The sequence below is a fragment of the Anas platyrhynchos genome, chromosome 1, assembly GCF_047663525.1.
Source record: "Anas platyrhynchos isolate ZD024472 breed Pekin duck chromosome 1, IASCAAS_PekinDuck_T2T, whole genome shotgun sequence".
In the NCBI taxonomy this organism is placed as follows: domain Eukaryota; kingdom Metazoa; phylum Chordata; class Aves; order Anseriformes; family Anatidae; genus Anas; species Anas platyrhynchos.
The window spans coordinates 101621128-101648892 of NC_092587.1; the positions used below are offsets into that span (position 1 = coordinate 101621128).

General features: G+C 36.3%; 1 protein-coding gene across 3 annotated transcripts in view; it reads left to right on the forward strand.

The window, feature by feature from the left end:
* ROBO1 (roundabout guidance receptor 1) overlaps positions 1-27765 on the forward strand; it is a 737177-nt gene that overhangs the window by 706024 nt on the left and 3388 nt on the right. For all 3 annotated transcript variants that reach the window (XM_038185492.2, XM_038185509.2, XM_038185519.2), the window contains 8 exons: positions 1946-2100; positions 6426-6761; positions 9227-9334; positions 11950-12094; positions 12430-12681; positions 16264-16673; positions 18758-18910; positions 27054-27362. In XM_038185492.2, coding sequence (XP_038041420.1) covers positions 1946-2100; positions 6426-6761; positions 9227-9334; positions 11950-12094; positions 12430-12681; positions 16264-16673; positions 18758-18910; positions 27054-27362 — 1868 coding nt within the window. The remainder of the gene's footprint in view (positions 1-1945; positions 2101-6425; positions 6762-9226; positions 9335-11949; positions 12095-12429; positions 12682-16263; positions 16674-18757; positions 18911-27053; positions 27363-27765) is intronic.

Below are 27765 nucleotides of genomic sequence, written 5' to 3' on the forward strand. Positions count from 1 at the left end.
AAAAAAGCGCCCATTTCTGTGGCAATCCCCTTTTCAGCCAGAACTCAAGTGATGGTAATTAGGGTGGATTGACTCCAGCCAGTAGCCAGGCACCCACACAGTTGCTTGCTCTCCCCATCCCACCTCACCATACCCCACCCCAACCCAGGCCCAGTGCAGCAATTCAAGGACTAAAAGAATTCACCGCAAAGGCTGAAGATCTTTGGAAAAGATCATCTCCGGTCTTGCAGCAGGGTATAGAGATGTAATGCAAACACCTTGTGCTAACACTTCCACCTAAATTTCCCCAGTATTGTTTACCTCTACTTATATACATCACAATACATTTCTTACGTGACAACTTGTTTTAATGGAAAGTAAATTTTAGAAACAAAGTGCCTTTAACTTTCTATGCAAAAATCCAGAACACAGGCCTTGAAAGTGCCCACATTCTGGAAACTTTGTCTCTTCCAAATGCCTTGAGGTATATTCTCATTGTAAGAGCAGAGCAATAGGTAAAAAAAAAAAAAAAAAAAAAAAAAAAAAAAAGCAAAGTACTTCAACCCAGCTCTTCACATGTTGACACGGCTGTACATTTATTTCAGATTCTAAAAAATGTACTTTTCTAATGAATGTGTATTGTCTGGTGTGATAGCCTGGCAGTAAGTCATGCCTCATCACCTCCTATGTTAAATTGTCAGGTGACATGTGCAGTGCAGAAAAGTTTTAAATGCTTTAAATGTCATTCTAAGAATATGTCTTAGGCCTGCAGCATTGATTGACTATATCTCCCTTAAAAAACTGCATGCATTTTGTATTCTCAACTTGCAGATTCAGAGGATTAGTGTATTTTATTTTTGAAGAACATCACATCTAATATTAGAGACTAGTTTTTATACCGTTTCCAATGGAAATTTGCTTATTAAATCATGTGATGAAAGAGTCTGCATTACTTTTTTTTTTAATGTGACTGAATAAAATTTTCTATTTTTTAAAAAGACTCTTAGTTATCAAAAATAATTGTTGGTAGAAGATGTCACTTGTGTGGGACTTCATAACATGCTGTTATGCATCATTATTGTAACAACTAAAGAGGCACCAAAGATTCTACTAAACATTCATCAGTGTCTTTCATGCTCCCTAGAAAAACTCAGCATCTTGGAAACCAAACAATGCTCTCTTTTTCTGCTGATGGTGGGAATATATTATTCCAAATGTAACTGATATGCAGTATTGATATCTGGATATTTGTAAAGTTATCAAGTATTCCCAGTTACTTTAAAGTTGCTTAGGAGTTGCTGCCGTTCCACCTATATAAAGATTAAGCAAGTGTTGTATTCATTAACAAAGATATATCACATACTCAGTGTGCTTAGTGGGACCCAAGTAACAGAGGTTTCTGTAATCTGCTGTTCCCTTTGATCCACAAGAGCAGTATCTGATGGTGGTTAGTACCTGTCTTCATAAATCACCAAGAATTTGTGACTATTCACATGCAAAGTTGGCTCGTATTTCTGTGTATCCATCTTCCATGTTTGAACTTTTTGTTTGACTTGCCAGTGACCCCTTTTTTACCTTGTTTTCTATAAGAAAGACAGAGAAAGAACAAGAAGATAAAAATACCACTCCCTTGCCCCCCCAAAAAAATAAAAAAATAATAATAATAACAATAATTATCAACAAAATTCTTGAGATAATTAAAGGTTGCACACAAATATGTTATGCACAGTTCATCAACCTGGACCAATGCTGTCCTTGGCTGTTCACTTCAGAATGTCTTATCAAGGAGCAGGTTATTTTAGTCTGGTACATAAGAGACTGAAAACCATTCTACAGTTGAATTAAGCTGTATATTCCAGTGTCTAAGCCCTTTAATAAGTGATATCTAACCTTCTGAGAAGAATATAATTGCAATGTGAAAACGCTTTTGTTTAATTTTTGAAGTGACCAAGCTTTGTTTTTAAAGGCCAGGTCTCCTAAACATCAGTGAACCAGCCACACAGCCATGGCTAGCAGATACTTGGCCTAATACAGGGAACAACCACAATGACTGCTCCATCAACTGCTGCACCTCTGGCAACGGAAACAGTGATAGCAACCTTACAACGTACAGTCGACCAGGTTAGATATATTTCTGCCTTGCTTAGGAATCTTCTTTACACAGTATATGCTTATAATACTGGAGAACAGGTTTCTCTTTCTTTTTAATTTCCAATATATGTTCAGATTTAATGTAGTTTCATTCCACTATGTCATGATTATGCTTTCTGTCCCTTTTTGGTCCCTTGTGGTTCCCAGCCAGTTGCAACAATCTGTGTTGAAAGCTGAAGGAGCCCCTGCAATGTTCCACGTTACCAGAAGTCGCACTGAACTTGTATGTTATAACATCTGACAAACAGCAGATAACTGTTTTTAGGTTCTTTTGCATGTCTTTGTTACTTAGATAGAGAAGGAAAAGTATTAAAAATGATACCAGTGAGATTTTCCTTCTGTTTTGGGCACAATGAAAAGCAAGAAATAAAACATCACTAAAGTACTTGGAAGATACTCTACTTAGCCACATTAAAAACCTCTCATGGGATTCCATTCTATACAAAAATGGATAGTCGGTTCTCCATTTAGGGTGTGTGGATAATAAAGTTAACTTCACTATCTGAAAGAAATTGTGAAATGTTAGGTTAAGTAGGAGTTCCCAGGAGCTTGAACAAGATTCAGGGTATTCTTGAAGAAAACATTGTGAGTGCCACGGGAAGACAATAGGGGAAATCTACCTGGAAGTGCTATTTGTTACACATTTTGTTTTAAATGGACTTGATGCACCTTTTATTTTAACCCAGCCAATGCTACCAGTGAGGAATGAAAATGTCTTTCCCACATCGCCTACAAACTACCAGGATTTCTAGCTGATTTTTGCTGTTAGCATTTCCCAGCATTTCAGAGAGGGAGCATGATTACCTATAGTGAAGTTGCATAAGTGCAAAACAGCATTACATTGAGTGTAATTGATGTGAAAACAGCCATAATGTGATAGTGGTAATTCATCTCCTGCAGTATCCTGTCTGACAGTGACCAGCACCAGGTGCTTCGGGGTAAGATGAGAGATTTTAACATTAGAGACATGTGTCTTACCCTGCCTGAGGATATCATATTCACAAATACCTATGTAAAAATATTTCTGGTGGAGAGATGACTCAGTGATGTGCCCTGGCAACCAAGAGGACAAACCACATTTTGAGGTGCTTTAAACACACACAGCCAGCTGGCCAAAAGGTGACTTTCTCACTGTATTTAGTGTTGGTACAGCCTCACCTTGAATATTGTGTGCAGTTCTGGGCTCAACAAAATAAAAAGGATGTTAAGGTCTTTGAAAGCATCCAGAGGAGGGAAACAAATCTGGTAAAAGGGCTGGAAGATATGTCCTGTGACGAGAGGCCGAGGACACGTGGTTTGTCTGGTTTGGAGAAGAGGAGGCCAAGAGATGACCTTACTACTCCCTGCACCTTCCCAAGGAGGGAAGGCAGAGAGGGAGGTGCTGGTCTTCGCTCCCTGGGAACCGATGACAGGAAGCAAGGAAATGGCACAAAGCTGGGCCTGGGGAGGTTCAGACTGGACACTGCAAAAAAAATTCTTTACTCTCACAGTAAACAGAGGGGTCAAACACTGGAACAGACATCCTAGTGAGGTGGTTGATGCCCGATGCCTGTCAGTGTTCAAGAGGCATTTGGACAATGCTGTTCATAATAGGCTTTTTGTTTAGCCCTGAAGTGATCAGGAGGTTGGACTAGATGGACTTTGAAGGTCCCTTCCCACTGAACTCTCCTCTCCTCTCCTCTCCTCTCCTCTCCTCTCCTCTCCTCTCCTCTCCTCTCCTCTCCTCTCCTCTCCTCTCCTCTCCTCTCCTCTCCTCTCCTCTCCTCTCCTCTCCTCTCCTCTCCTCTCCTCTCCTCTCCTCTCCTCTCCTCTCCTCTCCTCTCCTCTCCTCTCCTCTCCTCTCCTCTCCTCTCCTCTCCTCTCCTCTCCTCTCCTCTCCTCTCCTCTCCTCTCCTCTCCTCTCCTCTCCTCTCCTCTCCTCTCCTCTCCTCTCCTCTCCTCTCCTCTCCTCTCCTCTCCTCTCCTCTCCTCTCCTCTCCTCTCCTCTCCTCTCCTCTCCTCTCCTCTCCTCTCCTCTCCTCTCCTCTCCTCTCCTCTCCTCTCCTCTCCTCTCCTCTCCTCTCCTCTCCTCTCCTCTCCTCTCCTCTCCTCTCCTCTCCTCTCCTCTCCTCACATAGCAGGTTTAAGTAATGGAAACTTAACAAATCCAGAAAAGGAAGCCTGCACATTTTTGAGGGTTGCAAACTAATACAACATCTTGTCATGAGGTGCAGCAGATTCTCTCTTGATTTAGCTTTTGTGTTAAGCTTGGTTGTGTTGCAAAGTGATTCTTTTCATTGAAGTACAGACTGTAAGTTTGAGGGCAGATAAGATGATCATAGTGCTATAGTAATATATTCCAACTTTACAGAATGGGAGCACATTGTTCTAAAGGTAGATACAATAAAAATATCTAGCAGAATAAAAATATTATAGAGGTGAACCAGTTTTGTTTAAGTACTTTGTGTGAGGAGTTGTAATGTGTTTGTGTAAAAAATGTATCTGCTGTGTATATTGTATCTATTATATTGCCCTACACAAAAATTGGATGTAGCTGAAAATGGGAGGAGGTAAAAATATTTATTACAAGTGACTGTGCAAGGATATTATAGCAAAGCATGACATATTAGGAATGAAGAATATACTAGATATTTAATTGCCCAATATAATGAATAAAATGCCCTTGGAGAGGAGGAAAGACTAGCATGGTCTCAGCAGGTGAGAGAAAAATTAGAAATGAAGACATTTAAGAAGTAGAAATCAAGACAATGAAGACTGTGAAACAATAAATAAATAACACCTCACATAAGAAAGAAAAATATATCAAACCGTAAAACCTTCAAAAATAAAAGCTAAGGGCATGAAATGTGAATTGAGTATGTTGGATGTGGCATGTTCTGATATTGTTCCTTAATCACTGGGTCAGTGATTTTCTTCCTCTAGTAGTATTTTATTCCTCTTTTTTTCAGAAAATATTTCTCCACAAAGATGTATGTATTAGGGAATATTTTTGTTGAAATTGAATGTCCTCTGTATTTCGAAGTTAGTTCACTTAGTATAATGGTCAAATCCTGTATTCTGTACTTACTCTTATGATCTAGAAAATGAATTGTGGCCTCCATGGGTAATGTACTTCAGGTTTTTAATCAAACTCGTTAACATAAATGGTATATCTTTTTGAAGAAGAAAAATATATTCCTGGTGATTGTTATGTAATTATTGATGCATTAATCAGCTGGCAAATGAATTCTTGTTTAATGATCATGGTATGCTGGTTTCACTTAGCCTTCTAAAACCACAGACTGCATTACTCCATTCAGTGTTCTTCCAGTGGACTAGATAGGGAGAGAAAAAAATTGTATGGAACCACTGTTACATAGGAGTAACAGTAACTACTGTTACTGTTACAGAAGATAGGGAAGCCAGAAAGACAGGCCCATTGGTTCACACAGTAGTGGCCTGAACAACAGTATGCATCTAATTAATGTATGACTGTAACAAGTACTGATCTAATGATACAATATCTATTAGAAAAAATGAATTCATGCTATCTATGCTGTCAATATTTTGCACACAGGACAATGGTATTACTATGATATTACCTTGCCATATCCAAAGCAACTAATAATTAGCAAAAACTCCAAATTGTTTTCCTGTCTTTTGTTTCAATCTGAAATGCAAAATTGTACAAAGAAACAATGATCAAATAAAGTTTTTTCTGCTGGGTACTGAGTTACCTTTTGCATTGTACTGTTTCTTTTTAATTAATTCTGTTAATGTTTAATCATTCCTCAATCTGTTTTATAAAACTCTGTTGTATTGTGTTTCTTATACCAATTACAAAAATCTAAATGATGTTCATTCTATATTGACATGAAATGACTGTCTTGTTTAGTTATTGCCACTATAAGATTTTGGTTGATTTTTTCTTTAAATGAAATTATCTTAATCACAGTTATTAGGTACTTATACTGCTTTGAGAATAATATCTAAAAATGTAAATGTTTATATGGCAAATGTAGAAAAAGAAAAAAGAAAAAAAAAAGGTAAGTCATAGTAGATACAATTCAGTAGATCTGAATTTACAGTGAAGCAAAACAGAGAACACTACTTTTGTTCTGGAGACTTAAGACTATAGACAGTAACTTATTAGGTAAAAGATATTCTATAAACTAGTTAATTACAATATCTCAGTTTCATGGATGTGAGACATGTAGTTATGCACTAAAAAAAAAAAAAAAATTAAGGGAATTTCATTGAAAGTATAGTGTAAGCGAACAGAATGACCTTTTCTTTTTTCTTTCCTCTGTGGTTAGCCGATTGTATAGCAAATTACAACAATCAGCTGGACAACAAGCAAACAAACCTGATGTTGCCTGAGTCAACTGTATATGGTGACGTGGACCTAAGCAACAAAATCAATGAGATGAAAACCTTCAATAGTCCAAATCTAAAGGATGGAAGATTTGTCAGCCAACCTGGGCAGCCCACTCCATATGCCACCACTCAACTCATCCAGTCAAATATCAGCAATAATGTTAACAATGGCAGCGGGGATACGAATGAGAAACACTGGAAACCCTCTGTTCAGCAAAAGCAAGAGGTTGCACCCATACAGTACAACATTATGGAGCAAAACAAATTAAACAAAGGTGAAGAGCTTTTAGCTTGTTTCTCCTCTTTAGGCATCAGAGGAGTTTTGACATTCTGGTGCTGGGAGTATAAAGTTTTCAGGTTCAGCAATTACAGACTTCTGTGGTGCTTTTAGACTTCTTCCTCTTTAGGTTTAGCTATTCACTGCTAACAGTGTCAAAAAGTTAATTAGCACCACAATAACCTTCAGATACTGAATTTATTATAACAAATAACAATTTGTATATTTAGAAAAAATATATATCAAAAATATACTTCCTGTTGATTTGAGATTAATTTATATTTAATACTGGTTAAGGGATGGCTTAAGACAGAGGCCAGATATTTTATTCATAAACCAGATGTATGGTAGTTACGTTACACTCTACCTTAAATTTTAAATAGGTCAACCCACTCTTCACAGTCGTGGATGGAGACTAATTAAATCTACATGTTCATGTAAACGAATGAAATTTTGCACATCAAACTCTGTAAAATTGTGTTGTGTTGTACACTGGGGACAGAAATGGAGCTATCCAATTCATTTTAGACTTGTTCCTAGCAAGCCTTCGATTCACATATTCAGAGGCAATGTTACTGCACGCAATTTTGGAAACTAAATTCCTTTGTTACCCTGACTGAAGTCTGTGGATCCAGAAGCTATAAATAAATTGATTTCAGTGTTAACGTGAAACATCAGAATCTACTTTCGTGGCCTTGAGGGCATGTTTCTTTAATATAATGTGTGGGAGTTTGAAGAAATAGGTATGTGATTTCTTGCTAGTCCTGCAGGCTACCATGCAACCTCTTTTAGTAACCTGATTTGCAAAACAGTATCCCTAGGAACTGGACCTATTCTAACTTTGAACTTTTTGCATGGATTGTTATATCTCAAGTGGTCGTATAGTGATAAGCGATCCAGTAAAAAGATACATTTTATTACAGGAATGTTGATTTCGCTGCTGGACCTATCTACTTACAGAGGAGTTCAAAGGGCAATATAAAATGTGACACCTTCACTTGCCATAAACATGTCAAAAGAAAATTCAATTTTTGTGGCTCCTTACTATAGGGGGAAAGCTGTATTTTTTGTAATTATGTTTTCTTTCATGAACTGTGTATTACATATCTGTTTTGGAATTAAAACATATTTCGTTTTTATGCCCTGGAAGATACTGCATCTTTCAAACTGTGTATATTACAGCTGCATATTTTCTAGCATATTGTAGCGTGGAAAGGCCCCCTTAAAGCATTGTCTGCTGACAGTCATATATACATATTTCAGGGTGTTGATTTACTGTTTATCCTCTGTGTAAACATATGTGGTATGTAGGGCTTCATTGTGGTCTGTGGGATTCAACTAGGCTGAGAAACTATTACAGAATACACTCTGGTGTGGAATTTATCATTTTGCTCTTTTTCCCATGCTTACATTATCACAAACATTTCTGCAGCAGATGGGGACTGGATTCTTAGTTTTGTTTATTTTTGTTTTGTTTTGCTGTTTTATGAGTCAATATTCTGATCTTGGTTTTCTCATTTCCTAAGTCAAAACCATCTTGCTGACAAGTATACCTATAGCTTTTGTGATGGGAAATAACCATTTTGATGAGTTAAATTCTGTGCTTCGTTGTCACTACTTTATGTCCAATGGTTCTGTTTATGACACAGTTTTATTTGCTATATGAAGAGTAACTCGTCTCCTTTCTGTTCTCTGGAAATTATAAAACTTTTTGGCATGAAAGTACTGTTTTGTCAGATGAGCATTTTACTTCTGAAAAAGTTTTACAGATCTAGTTGCCAAATATAGATTTGAAAGTAACACAAGCGTCAAGTGGTTTGGAATTGGAGAATTGGAGAAGGAAATTACCGTAACAGCCATTAGCAAAAAAGGCCCTGTGCCTTGCTAGGACCAGCATGACCCAATGTAAACAGAAATCTTGTTGGAGACAGTAGACATGGAACGAAGACCTCCTCTCCTGTAACCCAAAATCAAGGGAGCTGCATTGTTGCTCCAGCAGGTCATTCAGCCCTTGTAATTCAGGGCTGACTCCTCTATGGGTTTATAACCTTTGTATTTTGAAATACAAAAAGTAGCTACCACAGTCCACTGCCTGTTCTGCTTGCGTAAATTAAGCAGAGACCATAGAAAATCAATCAAGGTGACAGTCTATTCATATGCAAAATGCCCACATAGATAGTATATATCCGCTGAGACTTAATCATTGTGGAGGCATTGCAACAACCCTGTGCATAGGATTTTATTTTACTTCATTTTTGCTGTGGAGCCACACCCGTGATTTTCCTGAAACTTGCAGAGACGAGATAAAAATAAAATGTGATTATAGGATGATTTTCATTTAAAATAAATCAATTTGTTTTTTTCCTCACTGTTTTCAGGAGGTCTGCTTTGTGTTATAAAGCAGGTATATAAAAGTAGATCTTTTTCTAAAGGGTGGCATTAACTATACCATTAAACTTACAGATTACCGAGTAAATGACAACATTGCTCCAACAATTCCATACAACCAGTCATATGACCAGAATACAGGTGGATCCTACAACAGCTCGGATAGAGGCAGTAGCACGTCTGGTGAGTATCTAAAATGTTTACCAAACCTTACCTTTTTCTGGTGCTTTGACACTCTAGCCATAGTTAGCACTAGTTACTGGACTTACAGAAGGGATGAGGGGGAGAGAACCACTGAAAATAATGTAGCACGAAGATGCTAACTATAAAAACTGACTCAATAGATGTCTGTATTTCTGTTGCATCCTCATGCCATCTTAATGTTGCATGTTGCATCCTTAGTGCCATCTAAATGTCAATTAATTATTATAGTCTCCAGATAGACAAGTCATGGAAACGTGTAAATTCCTTTTTAGCTGCCACCAAAGGAGGGGAGAGGGGGGAACAAGGATTTTGTGTGTTAACCTCTTTATATTTTACTGACTCCTTTTCCATTTGTTAGGTCTATGCACCCAACAGAACCTTATGCATAGAGAGGCTCAAGATACCAGAAGATCTGAGTTATACCCAATAGAACTGGTTTAATTTTTTTTTTTTTTTTCATTTTTTAAATTGATCCCATGCATTTTATTGGGTAAAAGAGCATTTACATACACATTCTATTTTTACAGGTTTCAATTGCTGTATGTCAAAACTACTCTTGTTCATCATTCAAATGTAGGCTAGATAATTCAGTTAAGTTTTGTTTGTCATAGGCATCTCCTATGCAAAATATCTAAAAGACCTTTCTAAAAATCTTGAAATGAGACTTAACTTTTTGTGCTAGAAATCACTCACCAGGGCACCGAAATTGTACTCTGTGCTTTGGAACCATAGAATATGGTTTAATTGCTTCTTGTATTGGCATAAGCTGTTAACCTCCAGCTTTGATTTTTGGTAGAAGTGTGAGAGATGTTCAGAGATAAATCAAACCATGGATAGACTTGATCTGGGGCTTTACTTTAAGTCTTATTCTTAGCCTATGTTTATATACATTGATCTTCTAAAGACTTGGGCTTTCCTTTTCACTTTCTGTTCTGCTTACCCTTTGGTAGCCTAGCTGCCTTAATCCTAACCTGCATTCCATCTTAACCTATTACGACTGAGGCACAGCAGAGGTGTCAATGTGTAAATGAGCCTGCTGTGCCTGTGGGTGACCTGAATTCTCACTGGTTGGGGTGAGATAAACATAGCTCCTGATTCTCCCAGCTGTTCAGGGTGTTCTTGTGGGAGCCAGCCTTTTGCCTGTTCCCAGGTTTACAACATGAGGCTGTGGTGCTGAGCCATTGCTCAGTGGTGTTAAGATCTGAAATTCAGCATGAAATATCTCAGGGGTATGAGATTTTGCCCATGCAAATTAAAAATAAGAAGGTGGTATTCACCATGATGACACCTATTATGGTTATTCATAACACTAACAATTTATAGTCCTATACCAAGGACTCCAGCAGGAATGAAGCACAGTGACCAGAGTAATAAATTAATTGTGCTGAACTTAGCATATATCATGGTGCATAGGGAAAAGAATGCAGATGATGGTATCCTTGGGATAGTTAGGGTCTTGTGTGACATACTGAGATACCAGAAAAATAATTGTGCATAACTAAAACACGTTGATATCTGTCAACTAATGTGGGAGAATAATAAGCAGAACTACTATACATAAGAAAGGAAAATCTGAGGCAGCAGAAATTTAAAAAAAAAAAAAAAGCTTCCTAAATTTCACTGCAATGTAGACAATCATGTGTCTAGGCTTAATTATGATAGTATAAAGCCCAGTCTCAGTTGAAGTAAGAAATAAAAATATTCTAAAATATGCTTAAAAATACGGGTACTTTATCTGCAGTTAGTGAAGTGACAGTAACAAAGAAGGATAAAAATGTGTACAAAGGAACAATGGTAGAGTCAGTTCATGTCCAAAGTTAAAAATCAAGACCACCTGAATAATTATCCTTATTAAAAGTTACTCAAATTGTTAAAGCTGCATTGTGCTATTATAAGCTATAATTTCTCAGTAATAGTAGCTGAAAACATTTGAGCTGTACTTCATTGATCTTCTTTCTTCTTCCTTTTTTTTTTTTTTTTTTGGTTATTTTAGTTCTGCCAGCAATTATTTTCAACTGCACCTGCCATTTAGACTAAAACTAGTAATTTCATTGTGCCTAAAACGTTTCAGTGGACAAGTACAAATTACATATATTCAGTGACTTAATGCAACAGTGGAACTTTAATAGATCATATCTGTATCATATTGTATTTTAGGTTACAATAATTAAATAATATAAAGGCACTTTGGAAAATATGTCTACAGCTCATTTGCTTTAGATGATAATCTATAATGTAATTAATAGAACTAGGAAGCTCACTCTTAATGACACTGATTGTAAAATTCATTTAAGTTTTTATTACATTTTGACTATTTGCAATTCAAGTTTTGTGTTCTGTATGCTTTTTACATTCTATGTAAATTTTCTAGTAAAATTCAACTACTTATAAAAGGGGAATAATTCTAGAGAGAAGCTACAATTATAAAGTGGTGTAAAAAGGAAGAATGGCAGTTTATTCCAACAAATGACAACTGTAAATTCTTAGGGAATTCAAGAGAAAATGGAAGGCACTATGGCTATTTTGTTTTTTAAAGTATAATGGTGAGGAGATATTTAAAAGAATTAAAAATATGTACTGTTTATAATTCACAGGGAGTCAAGGGCACAAGAAGGGTGCTCGGACTCCAAAGGCTCCCAAGCAAGCTGGCATGAACTGGGCAGATCTTCTTCCACCCCCTCCAGCACATCCACCTCCCCACAGCAATAGTGAAGATTACAGTCTTTCAGTGGATGAAAGGTAAGAAAGTTAAAAACATTATCAATTTCTTACTTTAATTGCTTGTTAATTGAACAGTAATCTGCCCTACAAGCTGGCATTGAGACATTCCTTCAGTACAGTTCTAGTGCTCATCATCTAACAGTAGAGTAGCTATTTAAAGAGATGACTTAAGTGATGTACACCTAGTTATTACATCCTTGCTAAGCTGTGTTCAAGAGCACATATAATAATGATGTGTTTTCTCCCCTCCCCTCCCCTCCCCTTTTTTTCTGGGCTATTAATGTATGCATCAGATATGGTAATTACACAGTGAAAAAATAAGTCCTTATTTTCATTTAAAAAATTAATTTCAGCTATGATCAAGAAATTCCTTGTCCAGTCCCACCTGCAAGAATGTATCTGCAGCAGGATGAACTAGAGGAAGAGGAGGAAGATGAGCGAGGTCCTACTCCACCTGTTCGAGGAGCTGCTTCTTCTCCAGCCGCTGTCTCCTATAGCCATCAGTCAACTGCCACTCTCACTCCCTCTCCCCAGGAAGAACTCCAGCCCATGTTACAGGACTGTCAGGAGGATCTGGGACACATACAACATCAGCCTGACCGGAGGTGTGTCATTGCAAATGTAGTGAGAGAGATGTGACAAAAGTCATCCTGTCCCCACTGAAAATTCCTCTTGAATTCAGTGAGGCCAAGGTTTTCCCTATGATATTTATTCTGTTAATATTTAACTTCCAATCCAGGACACTAGAACTATTTGTAACCTTAAAAATACATAATTAAGTTGTTTTATTATTATACCATGGAAAGAAATGCAGTATATCACTTTATGGTACATACAATGCTGACACAAGTTAAATTCACAATCATCAGGATATTAAAGTGGTATCGTTAACACAGCTTACCATATAATTACAGTTCCATTGTTTCCAATAGATTTACTGCATTATTACCATAAAATAGCATGCATTATTTCACAGTAACTGTGCAATTAACTTGTCACCCATATGTATGAATATATATAAATATATAATTTATATAACCTATAGATTTTCCTCCTCTCATAAATTCTAATACAGTAAATTACTGCTTGCAAAATTTTCTTAACATTTCCACCTACCCTAATTTAAAGGAATGACCAACATTAATAAAGATAGATATTTGTTACAAGGAAATATTTTTTCTTCTCAGAGTTGCTTTTAATACAAACTATTTTGCATATATACTCTCACAGCTTCTGTTCCACTGAATTACAAATAAGGCTATTTATGTGTATACTTACTTGCCTTGCTTTTTGGTAATAAGATATAGCTTTTGCATTCAAAATTATATTCCCCTTTATTTTTTTTATTTTATCCAGTGGTTTACACACATTGTTTATTATCATAACTATACCAACTTAACTGTAATATTCCAGTCATATTTTCTGTTTTTAGAAAACTGCAGGCTTATTGTGATGAAATGAATTTGATCTTCCTGAGCAGAACTTTTTCTGTAACTTGCGATTTTACTAGCTTACTGGACATTTGCAGATATATTTTCCAGAATGTTTTTTGGAAAAGGTGGTTCATTTTTGTTTGTCTTTTTTTTAAGTAAAAAGTAGTTATTAACCTTTCTTATAAAGGGTTTATAACTGCTTTTACTTTTATTCCTTACTTCTATTTGGTCTGCTTTGTTATGTTACGTTTTGTTTTGCTTTGCTTTAGTCTTTATGCTAACACTTGTACTGTGTGTCTCTGTTTCTTCCTCCATTTTCCTGAGTCTTTGCAATCACTCTTTTTATTAGTGGATAGTAATATTTTTCTGTAATTTTCATTGACCCTAATATGTAAGGGCACACAAGTGTTCATTTTAAGCACATCTGTTTTCAGGGTTATTTAGAAGTTAAACTAGCTAGACACTAATGGGAAAGTGAAATGCTAAGTGAGTGACCTTCCAGAACCTCAGATACCATGTTCTGGAAAGCAAGACATACTGACCTACAGAATGGAGTAGGCATTGGAGCAGATGTATGCAAACATGCATAACCAGATAGCAATTACCTAGAAAGTCAAAAGTTCTCTCACCACAGTGACTGTAGTCTAGTCACAATAAATATCACCAAAAGTAGTGGAAGAAGGTCAAGTTTTATCTGGGAGGATGTTGCAGTTTAAGCTCCATGTAACTTATCACTGAGTGGATGGAAATAAAATGTGTCTTTAGTTTGTTTTTACCTACAATGGTTAAGTCTATTTTTTTTTCCCTGAAAGTCTTAGAATTGTTAGTGAGTAAATTTGGCTGTCTTATCTTTCTTACTTTTCCAACTGTTCTTTCTTTTCTCTTTGCTATATCCATCTCATCAGTTAAAAAAAAAAAAAAAAAAAAAAAAAAAAAGATGCACATAATTCTATCTGCTTAATTGGCAAGTCTTGGGTGACTATCCTTTCCATTTAATGGTGTTGATATGACCCTAGGCATTGCTACATAGGAGTTAGATGTACTGTTCTCAACAGCTGTCGCCCATTCTGGAAGGAGGTTTCTGTTTTGAATATGGTGTGACAATGCTTTCCAGTTAAGAATGCACTGAGTGTTACCTCTATGTATTGTATAGTATTTATTTATTTATTTATTTATTGGTAAATGGTGGTTTTGTAGTCAAAATAATGGTTAAAATACCATTTTCCTTAGTTTTTATTAGCTTTACTTTGTGCTCCTGCTGATAATCTTATTTTCTTATAAGAACCAGGCTTCTGGAATATGATTCTGATGGTGATTATGATTGTGTACTGTAATATTTCTCTGTCTGCTTGGCTTGCAAAATATATAGCAAACTGAAATTCATGCTTTGGAAAAATGGTCAAGTAGAAGAAAACCTAAAGACTTAGTGAGATAGCCACTATTAAAGCAAGAACCACTGCATCAGATAAAGTGAACCAAGTATTGTTAATTCTATATGCTCATGAACAGCTGCTCTCTATTAATCTATTCTTAAAGGTTGGCACAAGCTCTATTTTCAAGGATCCGATCATATTTTGTAATCAGTTGCCTGTCTCATAATACCAAAACCTAGAGAACAGGAAGACTGGCAAATAGTTACAAGGACAGTTGTTACAAAAGCATTAAATTAAGGCAGTAAAACTTTATTGGGCAAGGTCTCTAGTTAAAGGCAGTTAGAGCTTCCCATGTAGCAATGGCTTTCTTTCCTTTTTTTATTTTGTGAAATGATTACTGGTATATATTGCTAACTGACCTTGTCTTCATTCCATTCAGTGCTTCGTATAGCAAATGCAGAACAGTGGCTAGATGATTCAGTTCAGGGAGGTTTCAGCTTGCTCATGCAACAAAGTATTAGGTTTTGCTAAATTTTCATTTCAAAATTAGTAAGTATCCTATTTATTAAAAGAAAGAAGTCACCCTGCCAAAAAGAAGATTTAAAGTTGGCATCCTGTCAATGAGATAATAAGAGAGAATTTTGAGAAAGAAATATTACTTTGGAAATTCTGCAAAGCAAACTGAAATGGAATTTCCTGGTAAACAAGACCAACATTCCATCTATTGGTGTGGAAAGTATTTCTTCCTTTGAGACAAAGGGCAATTAAAGACCATGCCTCTGGCTCTGTAAAGATAAATTATTGACAGTGTTAGTACCTGGGACTTCAGAGAGAAGTTTTAAATAAACTGAATGTTGATGTAATGATATCTAATACATTGCTTCTTTAGGTTAGATACATCATTACTGATGATTTCAGCTCAAAATAAATTAACCAATACATCTACATGCAATTTGGTATCCTTAAAACCTAACATTGCAGTAGATAATTATTTTTTTTATATTACTACCTATACCAATTTTAAAATCTTGAATCATTGGGATGGGTGGAAGGAATATAATGTTATTGAGCAATCTGTCTGGATAGAGGTATCTGTTGAGATTGATAGTTTCAAGCTTCTAGAGCTTCTACAGACAAATACTTTCCTCAGACTCTTAAGGGTGCACTTTTTTTTTTTTTTTTTAAATAGTCATGTAACCACCTCTTCCCCTAGCTGTACATGAGCTACATTAGGAAACAGGAGGAACTTTATGCAACATAAGCTGATTTCCATTAAAATCAGTGCTGAATATTTTCATCAATTGATTCTATTTTTCCTTTATGTTACATTCCACTTACATTATATGACTTCAGTTCTTCTTACTCTTGTATTTTTATGCAGACGTCAGCCTGTGAGTCCTCCACCCCCTCCAAGGCCCATCTCTCCACCACATACCTATGGATATATCTCAGGACCCTTGGTCTCTGATATGGATACTGATGCACCAGAAGAGGAAGAGGATGAGGCAGATATAGAGGTTGCCAAGATGCAGAACAGGAGACTCCTTTTGCGTGGCCTTGAGCAGACACCTGCCTCAAGTGTTGGGGATTTGGAGAGCTCTGTAACAGGGTCCATGATCAATGGCTGGGGTTCAGCTTCTGAAGAAGATAATATCTCAAGTGGGCGATCTAGCGTTAGCTCTTCAGATGGATCATTTTTTACTGATGCAGATTTTGCACAGGCTGTTGCAGCAGCTGCAGAATATGCTGGCCTGAAAGTAGCCAGACGTCAAATGCAGGATGCTGCAGGAGGTGAGTCTTTCCTGTATTTGATATGAGAAGGAAAAAAAAAAAGTCCATTATCACATGTACTTATCCACAACCACTTCCTGAACCACTTCCTGAATTCCTTTTGTTCTTGCCACATTTAGAAATTTGGGAGGGGGGGCGGGGGGGAAAAGGTGTTAATTCTGCACTACTGGAAGAGGCAGAATAGGACTTCTGTTGAAACGGTTCAAATAAATTGCTGCTCTGTATTGTTCTACGTGAGTAGTTCCTAATTTTTTTGGTTTCATTGGTTGTTGCCAAACCTCAACACTGCTTGTGGATTTCCAGCCAGAATTGAATGAGCCTAGTATAGTCTTGCCTAGCTGTGCATATCTTACAAAGCTGTGGAGCAAAGTTTGGAAACCACAGTTTTATATAAAACTACTTAGTAGGAGATAGTGATAAGGATAAATATGAGAAATTTTGTTATGATATTTTTTTCTCCAAGCTCACTGCCTGCATGACTGGTTTGTAAAATTACTGCCACATTTTAGATTCAAATACTTCCTATGACAATTAATTGTGGAAAAAAAAGGTTACTGATAGTTTCAAAAATTTGACACTTTCATTTTAACTGTGTGTTCCCTTACTCTTTTAGAAAAGTGTCCAGTCAGTTCTTTTCTAACAAGGATTGTTTTTGTTAAGGGAAAAATAAATACAAAATTCTATCTGGTGTAAGGCTCCCAGACTTGCTTCATGAGAGATTTAATCCCTCTGTATTGAAATGTCCATATAAATATTAAACCTTCAGTGTCTTATTTCTTCTGTATTTTGGGAAAAAAAAAAAAAAAGTATGTGTTTTCCATTTCATATTTCATTATTATCTTTTGGAGAATGCTACTCAGGCTCGTATTGCTGTATTATTGAGATGAACTGTGTTTGTGTTGATTTCTTAATTTGACAGCTGTTATTAGTTATAGTTTAGATGATAGATTATGAATATATAGCAAGGACATATGCATGTTTCTTCTTTTTTTTATCCCAAATCACTGCTGTAGATATGAATATTTGAAATATTTATGCTTTAAAACATCCTGTTTACTGGTAATACTGGCTGTACACTGGTAATCAGTAACCTGACTAGGCCTGATAGTTATTGTTATTCTTTGTCTAAGAAACAAGAATACCACAGTATATAATGCTTGTTTCAAACAGATCTGTGACTATTTTGCCAATCCTATTAAACTGCCAAACCTAGAGGAGAGGGATGCTGTCACAACTGTGTCCACACTGACTCCATGGATTTGCAACATTCCTCTCTCATTTCTCATATCCTCTCTGAGTTAACAGTCCTTTGTTTCATTTCCACACAGCTGTTCATCATGAGGAGTGAGAGGGGAGGTAATTTAGTAATTCTGGATGAAATCCTGGCCAATTGAAGTAGGTGGCAAAACTCCCATTCATACCCATGGGGCCAGGATTTCATCCATTTTCTACATATACATTCATATTAATATATGTGTGTGTGTACGTTTACATATTTAGAAAAGGTCTTTTAAGAGTCAAGTTCATGCTATACAGTGACTTTTTTGTATTGATATTGTCTGTACCTGACTGCACATCCTAAAAATGTGACACTTCTTAACTGCAAATAAACTGTGATAGTCATATATCCCTGATGCATTCTTAGTAACTCACTCAAAGCAGTGCTGGGGGCATCTGTAACTAAGGCCTGCTAGAGACTCAATAACTTGCAGTTTCCAAGCCAGGGGAGGTGAAACCCATTTTGAGAGTGAAACATTTTGTTGCTTATAGAAGCCTGCTGGGCTGGAAGCGTGTCTGTGTATGAATCTCAGACTCCTGGAGCAAGAGCTACCACTACAAACCAGTTGGATAATTTCTGTGAAACTAAGCCAGCCTGCCTGTTAACAGGATAGCAAATGTTTCTGTTTAGTTATGTTTCACTCAAAAACTGATTACTGTAAGGATGACAGTACTAACAGTGTTCTATGATTTTAAGTGCCATGTAGCTATATAGTTCTTGTGAAAAAAAAAAAAAAAAGAGAAAACATGAAATGTTTTATTTTGCATGAGAAAAATAATAGCTATTGTTCTGTAACAATTTTCAGGCCGTAGACATTTTCATGCATCACACTGTCCTAGACCAACCAGCCCTGTGTCTACTGACAGCAACATGAGTGCTGTTGTAATACAGAAGGTCCGACCTGCCAAAAAGCAAAAGCACCAGCCAGGACATCTGCGCAGAGAAGTCTACACAGATGGTGAGTCCACTGAAACGGGTGAAAACATCAGTGAACCTTTCTAAATATGCATTCTGTGTATGTGTGAAATTTTTCCACAGAGATAACATTATGTTTCAGAATTCAGTGATTTGTGTTTCCTGTTGTTAAACACACTGAACAGATTAATCATTTTAAACGCCATAGTTCCTTAATACTGTACATTGATGCTTCCACTCCACAGCCTTGCACCTGTTTTCTGTAGTGTCCTAATCGGCTAATTACTGTCATTATTTAAGAGCCCAGATAACATAAATAGTACAGTCATTGAGAATAATGTGTGGTTAGGATTAAAATCATCATTCCCATGACTAAATATTAAAACCTTCAGAACTTATTTTTCCTCTAAAAAACGATTTACCATGCAAATGGTGGACACAGATCGATGAATTTTAATCCTGACCACTGCATTCTTGCAAGCAGTTACTTTGTGAGTAGAAGCAAAATCTAATCATCTTCTCTCATGCCTTCACACACAATATCAACTTTTGCTGAAAAGGTAGTGCTTGTATTCTCTTGGGACCACAGAAGGATAATGCAAACATTGTGATGTTGTCTAGAGAGAGCCTTTAATGAAAATGCCTCAGGTGGTGCAGCTTTTATTAAACCGCTACCTTCCAGTTTTATAAAACAACCCAAGGGCTTTGTTGGAAATTCATGTAAGATAAATTCTCAAAGACTTAACCCATCTTGTCAAGTTTGCTAAATTTGCTAATGGGGGGAGGGGAAAGAAAAGCATCATTCCCCACCTCCTGGTTCTCAGCAACAACAATCTGATTAGGACTTTCATTTACAGACTGAAATTTTTCAAAGAGGGGCATCATTTGCCATTATCATATGAAAGCCTAATATTATAGATCCTTATCCAGGGTTACTAGAAGGGAGTTTCGAGCCACTTCTCCCTATGATTCCTGCCACTTGACGAAAAAATTTAATACAAAGCTCACAGCACGATGAGCAGAAGTAATTTAGCAATGAGTGGTTGTCCGTGCTATTATCTGTACTTTATTCTGAGTATTTTCTCTCACTAGCATCTATCTGATATTAGACTGCATTAAATACTGGCATGACACAGTGCACCTGGGCCTCTTGGCTTATACCCAGGCCCCTTCTGTCAGTGAGACTGAGCTGTTGGAATATTATCTGATTTCAAGAGGTTATTACAGTGGTTGTGTGCATGTTTGCTCCTGTGAAAGGACAGCACAAGGTGTAAATCCCAAAACTGTCCCAGAAATGTTACATTTATGATACCCTTGTAATGGCATTTTTGCAAGATTTTATGGACATTTTATCCACTTTCACTATCTAGAAGAGAATGCTCTTAACTGAATAATTGGCTGAGCTTCAAACCTTTATATCAACACAACACATCAGAAATAAAATCTGAACAGAAGCTTTATGTGGACATTTTCTTCTAACACAGGAATAAATAAGAGGAGGACCTACATTTGATGACAGGTTTTTGTGAAAGTAATTATACAAAGTTAAATCATAGAACATTGTGGTTAGGTATTGCAACAGATTTGACAATTGTGATCAATATTTGTTTTGTGTTGCATAGCGAGTGCTTACTTCAGCATATTTTCTAATTAGATGAGAATTTCCACTAACCGGTTTATGTGCAATACAGTGTGGTCATTCAGAGAATGGCAAATTATGGCTTTAATTTCTGCAGAACTAATAAAGCCCAGTTCAAAGGTTGAAGATCTTGTTTGGTTTTATTTTTATTTATTTATTTATTGCCTCCATCGATTTACATAAGCATATTCGGAACCTTACTGAAGATTATAACCACTTTAATAGCCACAACTAACATACTGTCCCTTTAGAATTAGCTATAAAATAACATCTACTAATTGCTTTCCTTAAGTGGAGAAAAGTGATATGGAGATGTGAGTGAAACATTTGAGCACAATTGACCTTTCCCAGATCTATTTAGGTTTTCTCTATTGGTTTGATGTCACAATGTTACTTATGTTTTTCACAAAGGATTGCCTGATAGAAAAAAGATTTTTTTTCTTTTTTTTTTTTTTTCCTCAGTGGGTGAGCATACATGTTTGTAGTGGAGGAAGGATGATATTCTGCATTTGAGCATTTATTGATGGCCAGAGTCATTAAATAACTAGTAAAAAGAGAAGAATGCATTAAATCATTACTTACTTGGCCTTTAAAATGTAATTTACTTTCACATACAAATAGTTTTCAGTTTCCAGACTGCCTAAATTAGTATTTGCTATCAGCTTAATGAAATACCTGTTAGAAAGAATTTGCAGTTAGTTGACAAAAAGGATGTATAAATAAATCAAGTCTTTGCATGAACAGTTGAAATGCTAAGAATATTGTCAGCAGCAATGTATATACATCCTATAAAGTTCTATATTTCTTGTCTTGATACAGCAAGATTTGGGAAAGGGATAGGCATTCTGAAAGTGTGTTTATTGTAATGTAATTAAAAAGTCTAATGTAGCAGTACAAGGTCTACTGCTAACCCCCTTTTTAAAAAATAAAGATAAAGGAGTGCTCTTTGATCTATTCTGCACTTTAATAGCAATTTTGTATTCTCTGGTAGCACTAGTTCAAATTAGTTTCTACTCTATGCAGGATGGGATTTTAACTCAGTCGTATTGTTCTTTGACAGTCATCCAGGTGGTAAAATGTTCTCTGTATTTGTTGCTAAAAATCTTTGCTCAGTAGGTGGTAAGGATTAAAATCTATGAATTTTTATTTGCTCTTATCTAGTCTTTTAGAGAATTAACTACAAAGGTTATGTTACAAGAACCAGCAGATGTACACACCTTGTCAACTTTATCTCACCTACTTACATGCTAGATTTAAGAATACAAATTTTAAAAGAATATTTTTTGTCTTTTTAAAAAATAATATATATTAAAATCTCTTCTGAACTGTCTTGAATTTATTAATCAGTAATTACAGTCCTCAGAATAGTAGATAAATGTAGATTCAAAAAAAAAAAAAGGATTAAAGTCCTTTGTCATTGCTTAGATTCAGTAGATCTTTCAATAGACATTACACCATTGATACTGTTCACATGAGATTTTAAGTCCTGATTCCGTTTTAAGTCTCTCAGTGTCAGAGGAAAAATACTAAAGTTTTCACAATTAACTGTTCAAGTCTGCAACTGAGGTATTTATCTGTACTATCAATGACATGACACTAGGGCAGCTGAATTTCTTAAAAAAGGCAATTTAATGTTTGCCAGATGTTTACCTGAATTTGCACTTTGGAATGTAAGCCACTATGCATGCCAATATCATTTGTACCAATGCCTTCCTCTGCCTGTGCAGTAAAAAAGAATCTACTCCACACAAATTTCAGCAAGGTAAAAAATAAGTAGGAAGGCATTTCTTATCTCTATGAAGAGCAAGCTTCTTATGGAATAGTAATTTATTTATTTATTTATTTATTATATCTGGTCTCTTAGTAGTCCTTCTGATTCAGATGTTTGCAGATGTTGATTATGTTACTGAGGGAGGTTTTGTGGACTGAAAATTGGTTTGATAAAAACATCATGTAAATGATTGCCTGAATACAGGTAATAAAAATAATAATAATAATATCAGCCTACTACTTTTATACATCATATTGGGTTTTGCTGTGTCTATTTATTCACACAGTTATCGTGTATAGTTCGGGCCATGTTTCTTGAAAGAGAGAGCATGAAAATAACTTCAGTAAATGAATAATATTGGCTGAAGTTATCACGTATCTGAGAATCTTAAATTATCTGAAAGCTTCACTAAGTCATGAAAAATCTTGAGTTTTGCATGCCTGCATAATTATGCAATACACTATCTTCTCAAGTATTACATCAAATCTATATAACACTGCTGTTTTCTTCAGAATATGACTGTAGAAATCTATAGCTTGATGACACTTAAAAAAAAAAAAAAAGTAGTCTAATAAGGCCTTCTTCCTTCATTTGTCATTACTTACAATTAATCTTTTTGTTCTTATTTGTAGTTTCTCCACTTCAGTGCAAAACTAGCCTAGTAGGTTATTTTTCCCCAGTGATGTTTTGCTTCTCCCATGATTTCTGTGTCTGTTCTCATTTAGAATCCTCTTGAAAATAGTCATCAGCCCCTTCAAAAGACGTATATGGATGGTTTCCCCTGTAGAGCATGCATGCTATAAAAATGGCATCCATTAATTGGATTCCATTAATTTGTTTTGTTTGTGTTTGTTTTTGTTTGTTTGTTCGTTTGTTTGTTTTCCAAGTGGGTAGCAATACAACAATAATAAAGAGACATGAATGAAACGTGAGCACAGCTGACCTTTACCAAAAACTTCTGAGTTCTTTATATTGGTTTGACGTTGCTCTGTGATTTATTTTTTATTCCTTACAATGGAAGCTTCCATTTTTCTTTCAATAAGAAGTGTGCCAATTTGTACTAGAGAAGGCAGATTGAATCTGGATTTTCTCTGTGATCTGAGCTGTTAAAATAAATTCCACAGAGGTGTAATAGTGTTGACCTCAGATTTTTATTTTTTTCCTCTGTACAGAATCTGTCTCAGTAAGGAGTACTCTGTTATAATGAAGATTTTTATAGTTTCCCTGCAGGTTGCAAAAATGTTCTCAAAAGAGAATATCACTTTTCTGTAGTTATTACTGTACCATAGAGCTACTGCTATTTTAAGAAACTTTTTATATCAATGCATCTTTCCTTTCTACAGTCAAGACTTAACACCACGTTGTTCACTGTCATGTGTAGCTAGATAGGATTCTTGAATACAGTATTTCCAGGTTATATTTTATAAGCTACAGGAAATATGCTGGTTCCTTGCCTTTGGTACTCAGCCAGTGCATTGACATGCCAGAACTGTTGGAGACTAGCTCCAAAAGTGACTGAAAAAGCTGATGTTAAATACCTAAACTCCCTTTATATCAGTAGGCTCAACAGAAGGGCAATTCAGTGCTCCAATAACTAATGAAGACAGCCAATAGGAAATGTAAGATACAAGAAGAATTTTGAAGAACAATTACTGTGCTTGATATGCTTTGGGTTGGACCTGATATGGTCTGGCGCACAGGGCTCTCATGGAATGTGTCATGCCCTATACTGAGGTCCTGGACAGGGTTCCCACAACCCTAGATGTTGAATTGTATTGGTATATATACTTTTTAAGACCAACATTTTTTTTGGAGCAGGTACTGATACTTAAGCTCATGTGGCTACGGAGGCTTGTGATCCAAATGTCCAAACTTGGAGGCACATAGTGAATATCAGCATCTGCTGGGCTGGGCAGTGCAGTGAGGGTGTTTTGATTTGGTCTTCTGTGGCTAGAGCTCACAAGGCACTTTTAGATGCATAGTAGAGGTGTTCTGACTGCTACCCTGATGTCTGGAATTATAGGGTTTCATTGCTAAAGTTGTGTATTAGACTGAGGTTATCGCCATAGACCACGTTTAAAGACTCTTGGATGACAAAGGAATGCATCTTAACTGATTCCGGAATTATTATTATTTTTTTTTATTTTTTTTACCAAAATCTGTTGTTCATGTTTACTGAACAAGAAGTTGCCTCTCCGTTTTATACTTACAATTCTCTCAGATGAATAGATCTAATATATTTATTATCTAACTTCTAATAAATCTAATTTATTAGATTTATTGCCCACAGATCTGCCTTTCTTCTTACTTTGTAGTCTTAATAATTCCCGATACTTAAATAAGAATATTTTGATTCATCCACTTACTATATGCAGACTCCCAACTAATTTACGTTATCTCTTTTCAAGTTTTGGAAATGACAGTGCTTTTTCTTAATGCCCTCTGCACATGTTGAATGTTAAGTAGATTCTTCGAAGTACATGTCAGTATTCAAATGTTTACCTTTAGCTGCTCTTTAAAATTGATGTTCCCCAAACTGACGTTTGATAAACAAGCTACTCTATGGAATTTGCGAAGAGTATCTAGGTAGTTGTCCAACTTTTACACAGATAAAAAGAACAGAAGGAAAGAAGATGGCCAATGAAGGCTAAAAGCTTGTATCAGGAATAGTGTAGCCAGCAGGGCCAGGGAGGTGATCATCCCCCTGTACTCTACTCTGGTGACACCTCACCTCGAGTACTGTGTTCAGCTTTGGGCGCCTCTGTACAAGGCCCTGGAGCATGTCTGGAGAAGGGCTATGAACCTGGTGAAGGGCCTGGAACGCAAGTCCTGTGAGGAGCAGCTGATGGAACTGGGGTTGTTTAGTCTGGATTCTGGAGTCTCATTGCTCTCTGCAACTACCTGAAAGGAAGGTGTGGGGAGCTTGGGGCCAGCCTCTTCTCACAGATAACTAGACTAGACGCAGATAGGACTAGAGGCCTCAAGTCGCACCAGGGGAGGTTTAGGTTGGAAATTAGGAGATATTTATCCTCAGAAAGAGTAGTCAGGCATTGGAACGTGTTGCCTAGGAAGGGGTGGTATCTCCATCCCTGGGTGTGTTCAAGGAAAGGTTGGACCTGGCACTTAGGGACATGGTTTAGTAGGTGATATTGGTGGTAGGGTAATGGTTGGACCAGATGATCTTTTCCAACCTTTATGATTCTATGATTGTATGATTCTTGTAAAATAGATTTGGCCTCTTATTCAAGTCAAATATTAAAAGAAGCAGAGGGGTTTTTTGTTTGTTTGTTGGTTTGGTTTGGTTTAGTGGAGTTAATGCAACAAGAATGATATTCCAGATTTCATTTACCTGAAGTATGCCCAAACTTAGGGAATGTACTCTGTGACATCTTTCTTCCTCATCATCCAAGTCCAGTTGATAGCTGATAAAATTACCAGTCTTACTTAAAACAGGTCAAGGGGAATTCCAAGCAATATCACCAATTTAATGTGGAGAATGGTGCCTACTAATGTTGCATACAGTATTGAGTTCTGCATTGCTACATCTTTCAGCATGGCTAGATCAAGTCATTTGTGTCCCTGGAAAACCTCTTGGAAATTTCTGCCATCTGCCATATCCCTGTTCACACAAATATGTTAGATTCCTTTTTTTTTTTTTCTTCTTATGCAGGAGTACTGCAATTATTCTTGGGCCAATTTAGTTAGTTTTCAGTTGAGATGCTCTCTTGAATAGACTGTGAATTAGCTTATATGTAGTGATGCTGTTTAAAAACCACAGCTGCTCCAAGATTTTTGTGGAAGTGGAAAGAATGAATGCATATTACAAAATGCTGAAGTAATAATTTTTAATTAACAGAGCTGTTCATTTTTCTTAGTAGCATCATTTGAGAGTATTAACCTCAGAAACATCTTTTCCATCTCCCTATTTTTAACCTTTTTTCTCTTATATGCATGTAATTTGTTCCTATAGCTTTGTTGTGAACGACTTTTATATTGTCGCTTCCCTGTTTGACTTTTACATCTTTTTTCTTCATGTTTTGTATTCCACAGAGCACTATTATATCCAGATGAACAGTTTACACATTCTAGTTTTAAGTCTTACTACTGGAATAGAAAAATGTAACTAAGTGAAATGTGTACAATACTAATTTAAGGGGCAAACTGAAAAGTTCTTGTATCTTTTCTTTCTTCTATTCTTGCTGAGAACTTGTTACTTCTTTGATTGAATGTGTTTTTTTTTTAATCTCATGACATACACTCAGATATCTTGAAAATAGACAAAAGCAATAGATGAATGCAATAATTAATACAGTTTATCCCTACGTGTATCAGCAGTATGTCTGTACACTCTTAATCCCCAGACAACTTGTTTTAACACTCAGTACATTGAAGATCTTGAACAACTGTAGTGAAAACTGGTGTGTTGTTGCTTGGATTTAGCAAAATGATAAATACCAGCAAAAATAATAATTGATGTGCTGATACTCAAGTGCCTAAAGATTATTACGGCTCTTTTTGTAATGATTTTTAAGCAAATATTGTGATTCAAAAAGGTATTGAGAGGTCTTTGTTTTGCATTATTAAAGCTTGAGGTCTGAAATATACCTGTCAGCAGTTGTAACAGTAACATAATATTTCTTGGGGTGGAGAGAGAAGGGCAGAGGGAGCGTTAAAAATAAATAGAGCATCTGTTTCTTCAGCAGAAGTTAAATATTATTTCTAATTTTACTAATGTGTGATGTCATTTTAATTATTATTCTTTTTCTAACTTTGTAGACTTGCCACCTCCTCCTGTGCCACCTCCAGCTATAAAATCACCAACCGCTCAGTCCAAATCACAGCTGGAGGTGCGGCCTGTCATGTTGCCAAAACTGGCTTCTGTAGAACCGAGGACAGACAGATCTGCAGAAAGAAAAGGAGCAAGCTACAAGGGGAGGGACGGGGTGGATGGGAGACAGCATTCAGATGTGCGGACAAATTCAGGAGAGCGGAGAGAATCACAGGAACAGCAAAGTGATGGGAAACTGCGAGGAAATAAAACACCAAAACGAGAAGGCACACCAGCAAAAACTCATCTTCTTCAAGGTTATTTTGCATGTTTTGGATTTAATGAAGTACTGTGTGTTGATCATAGGGAAGAGGCGAATTCTTCCTAGGTCTCACACACTACCAGTGTGAATATAATTAGATCTGCAGAATTGTCAACATTTACCTGTCAATATACAGTACTAATACAGATCACATAAAATGCAACCGTATAAAAAAAAACATAGATTTTCTACCTTGCACTCCATATACATGCATTGTATATTGAAGCTAACACCAAAGAAGCCCAAAAAGAAATATTCCTGAAGAGTCATGTCCTTGCCCTGAATTCTGAATCCTATCATGGATTAAGAATCTAGTTGTATCTAATTACAATCTAATTTAAAAGGGAACTAGGTGAAGTCAGATAGCTGATCTGCAAGGCAAATATTTCTACCAAAGA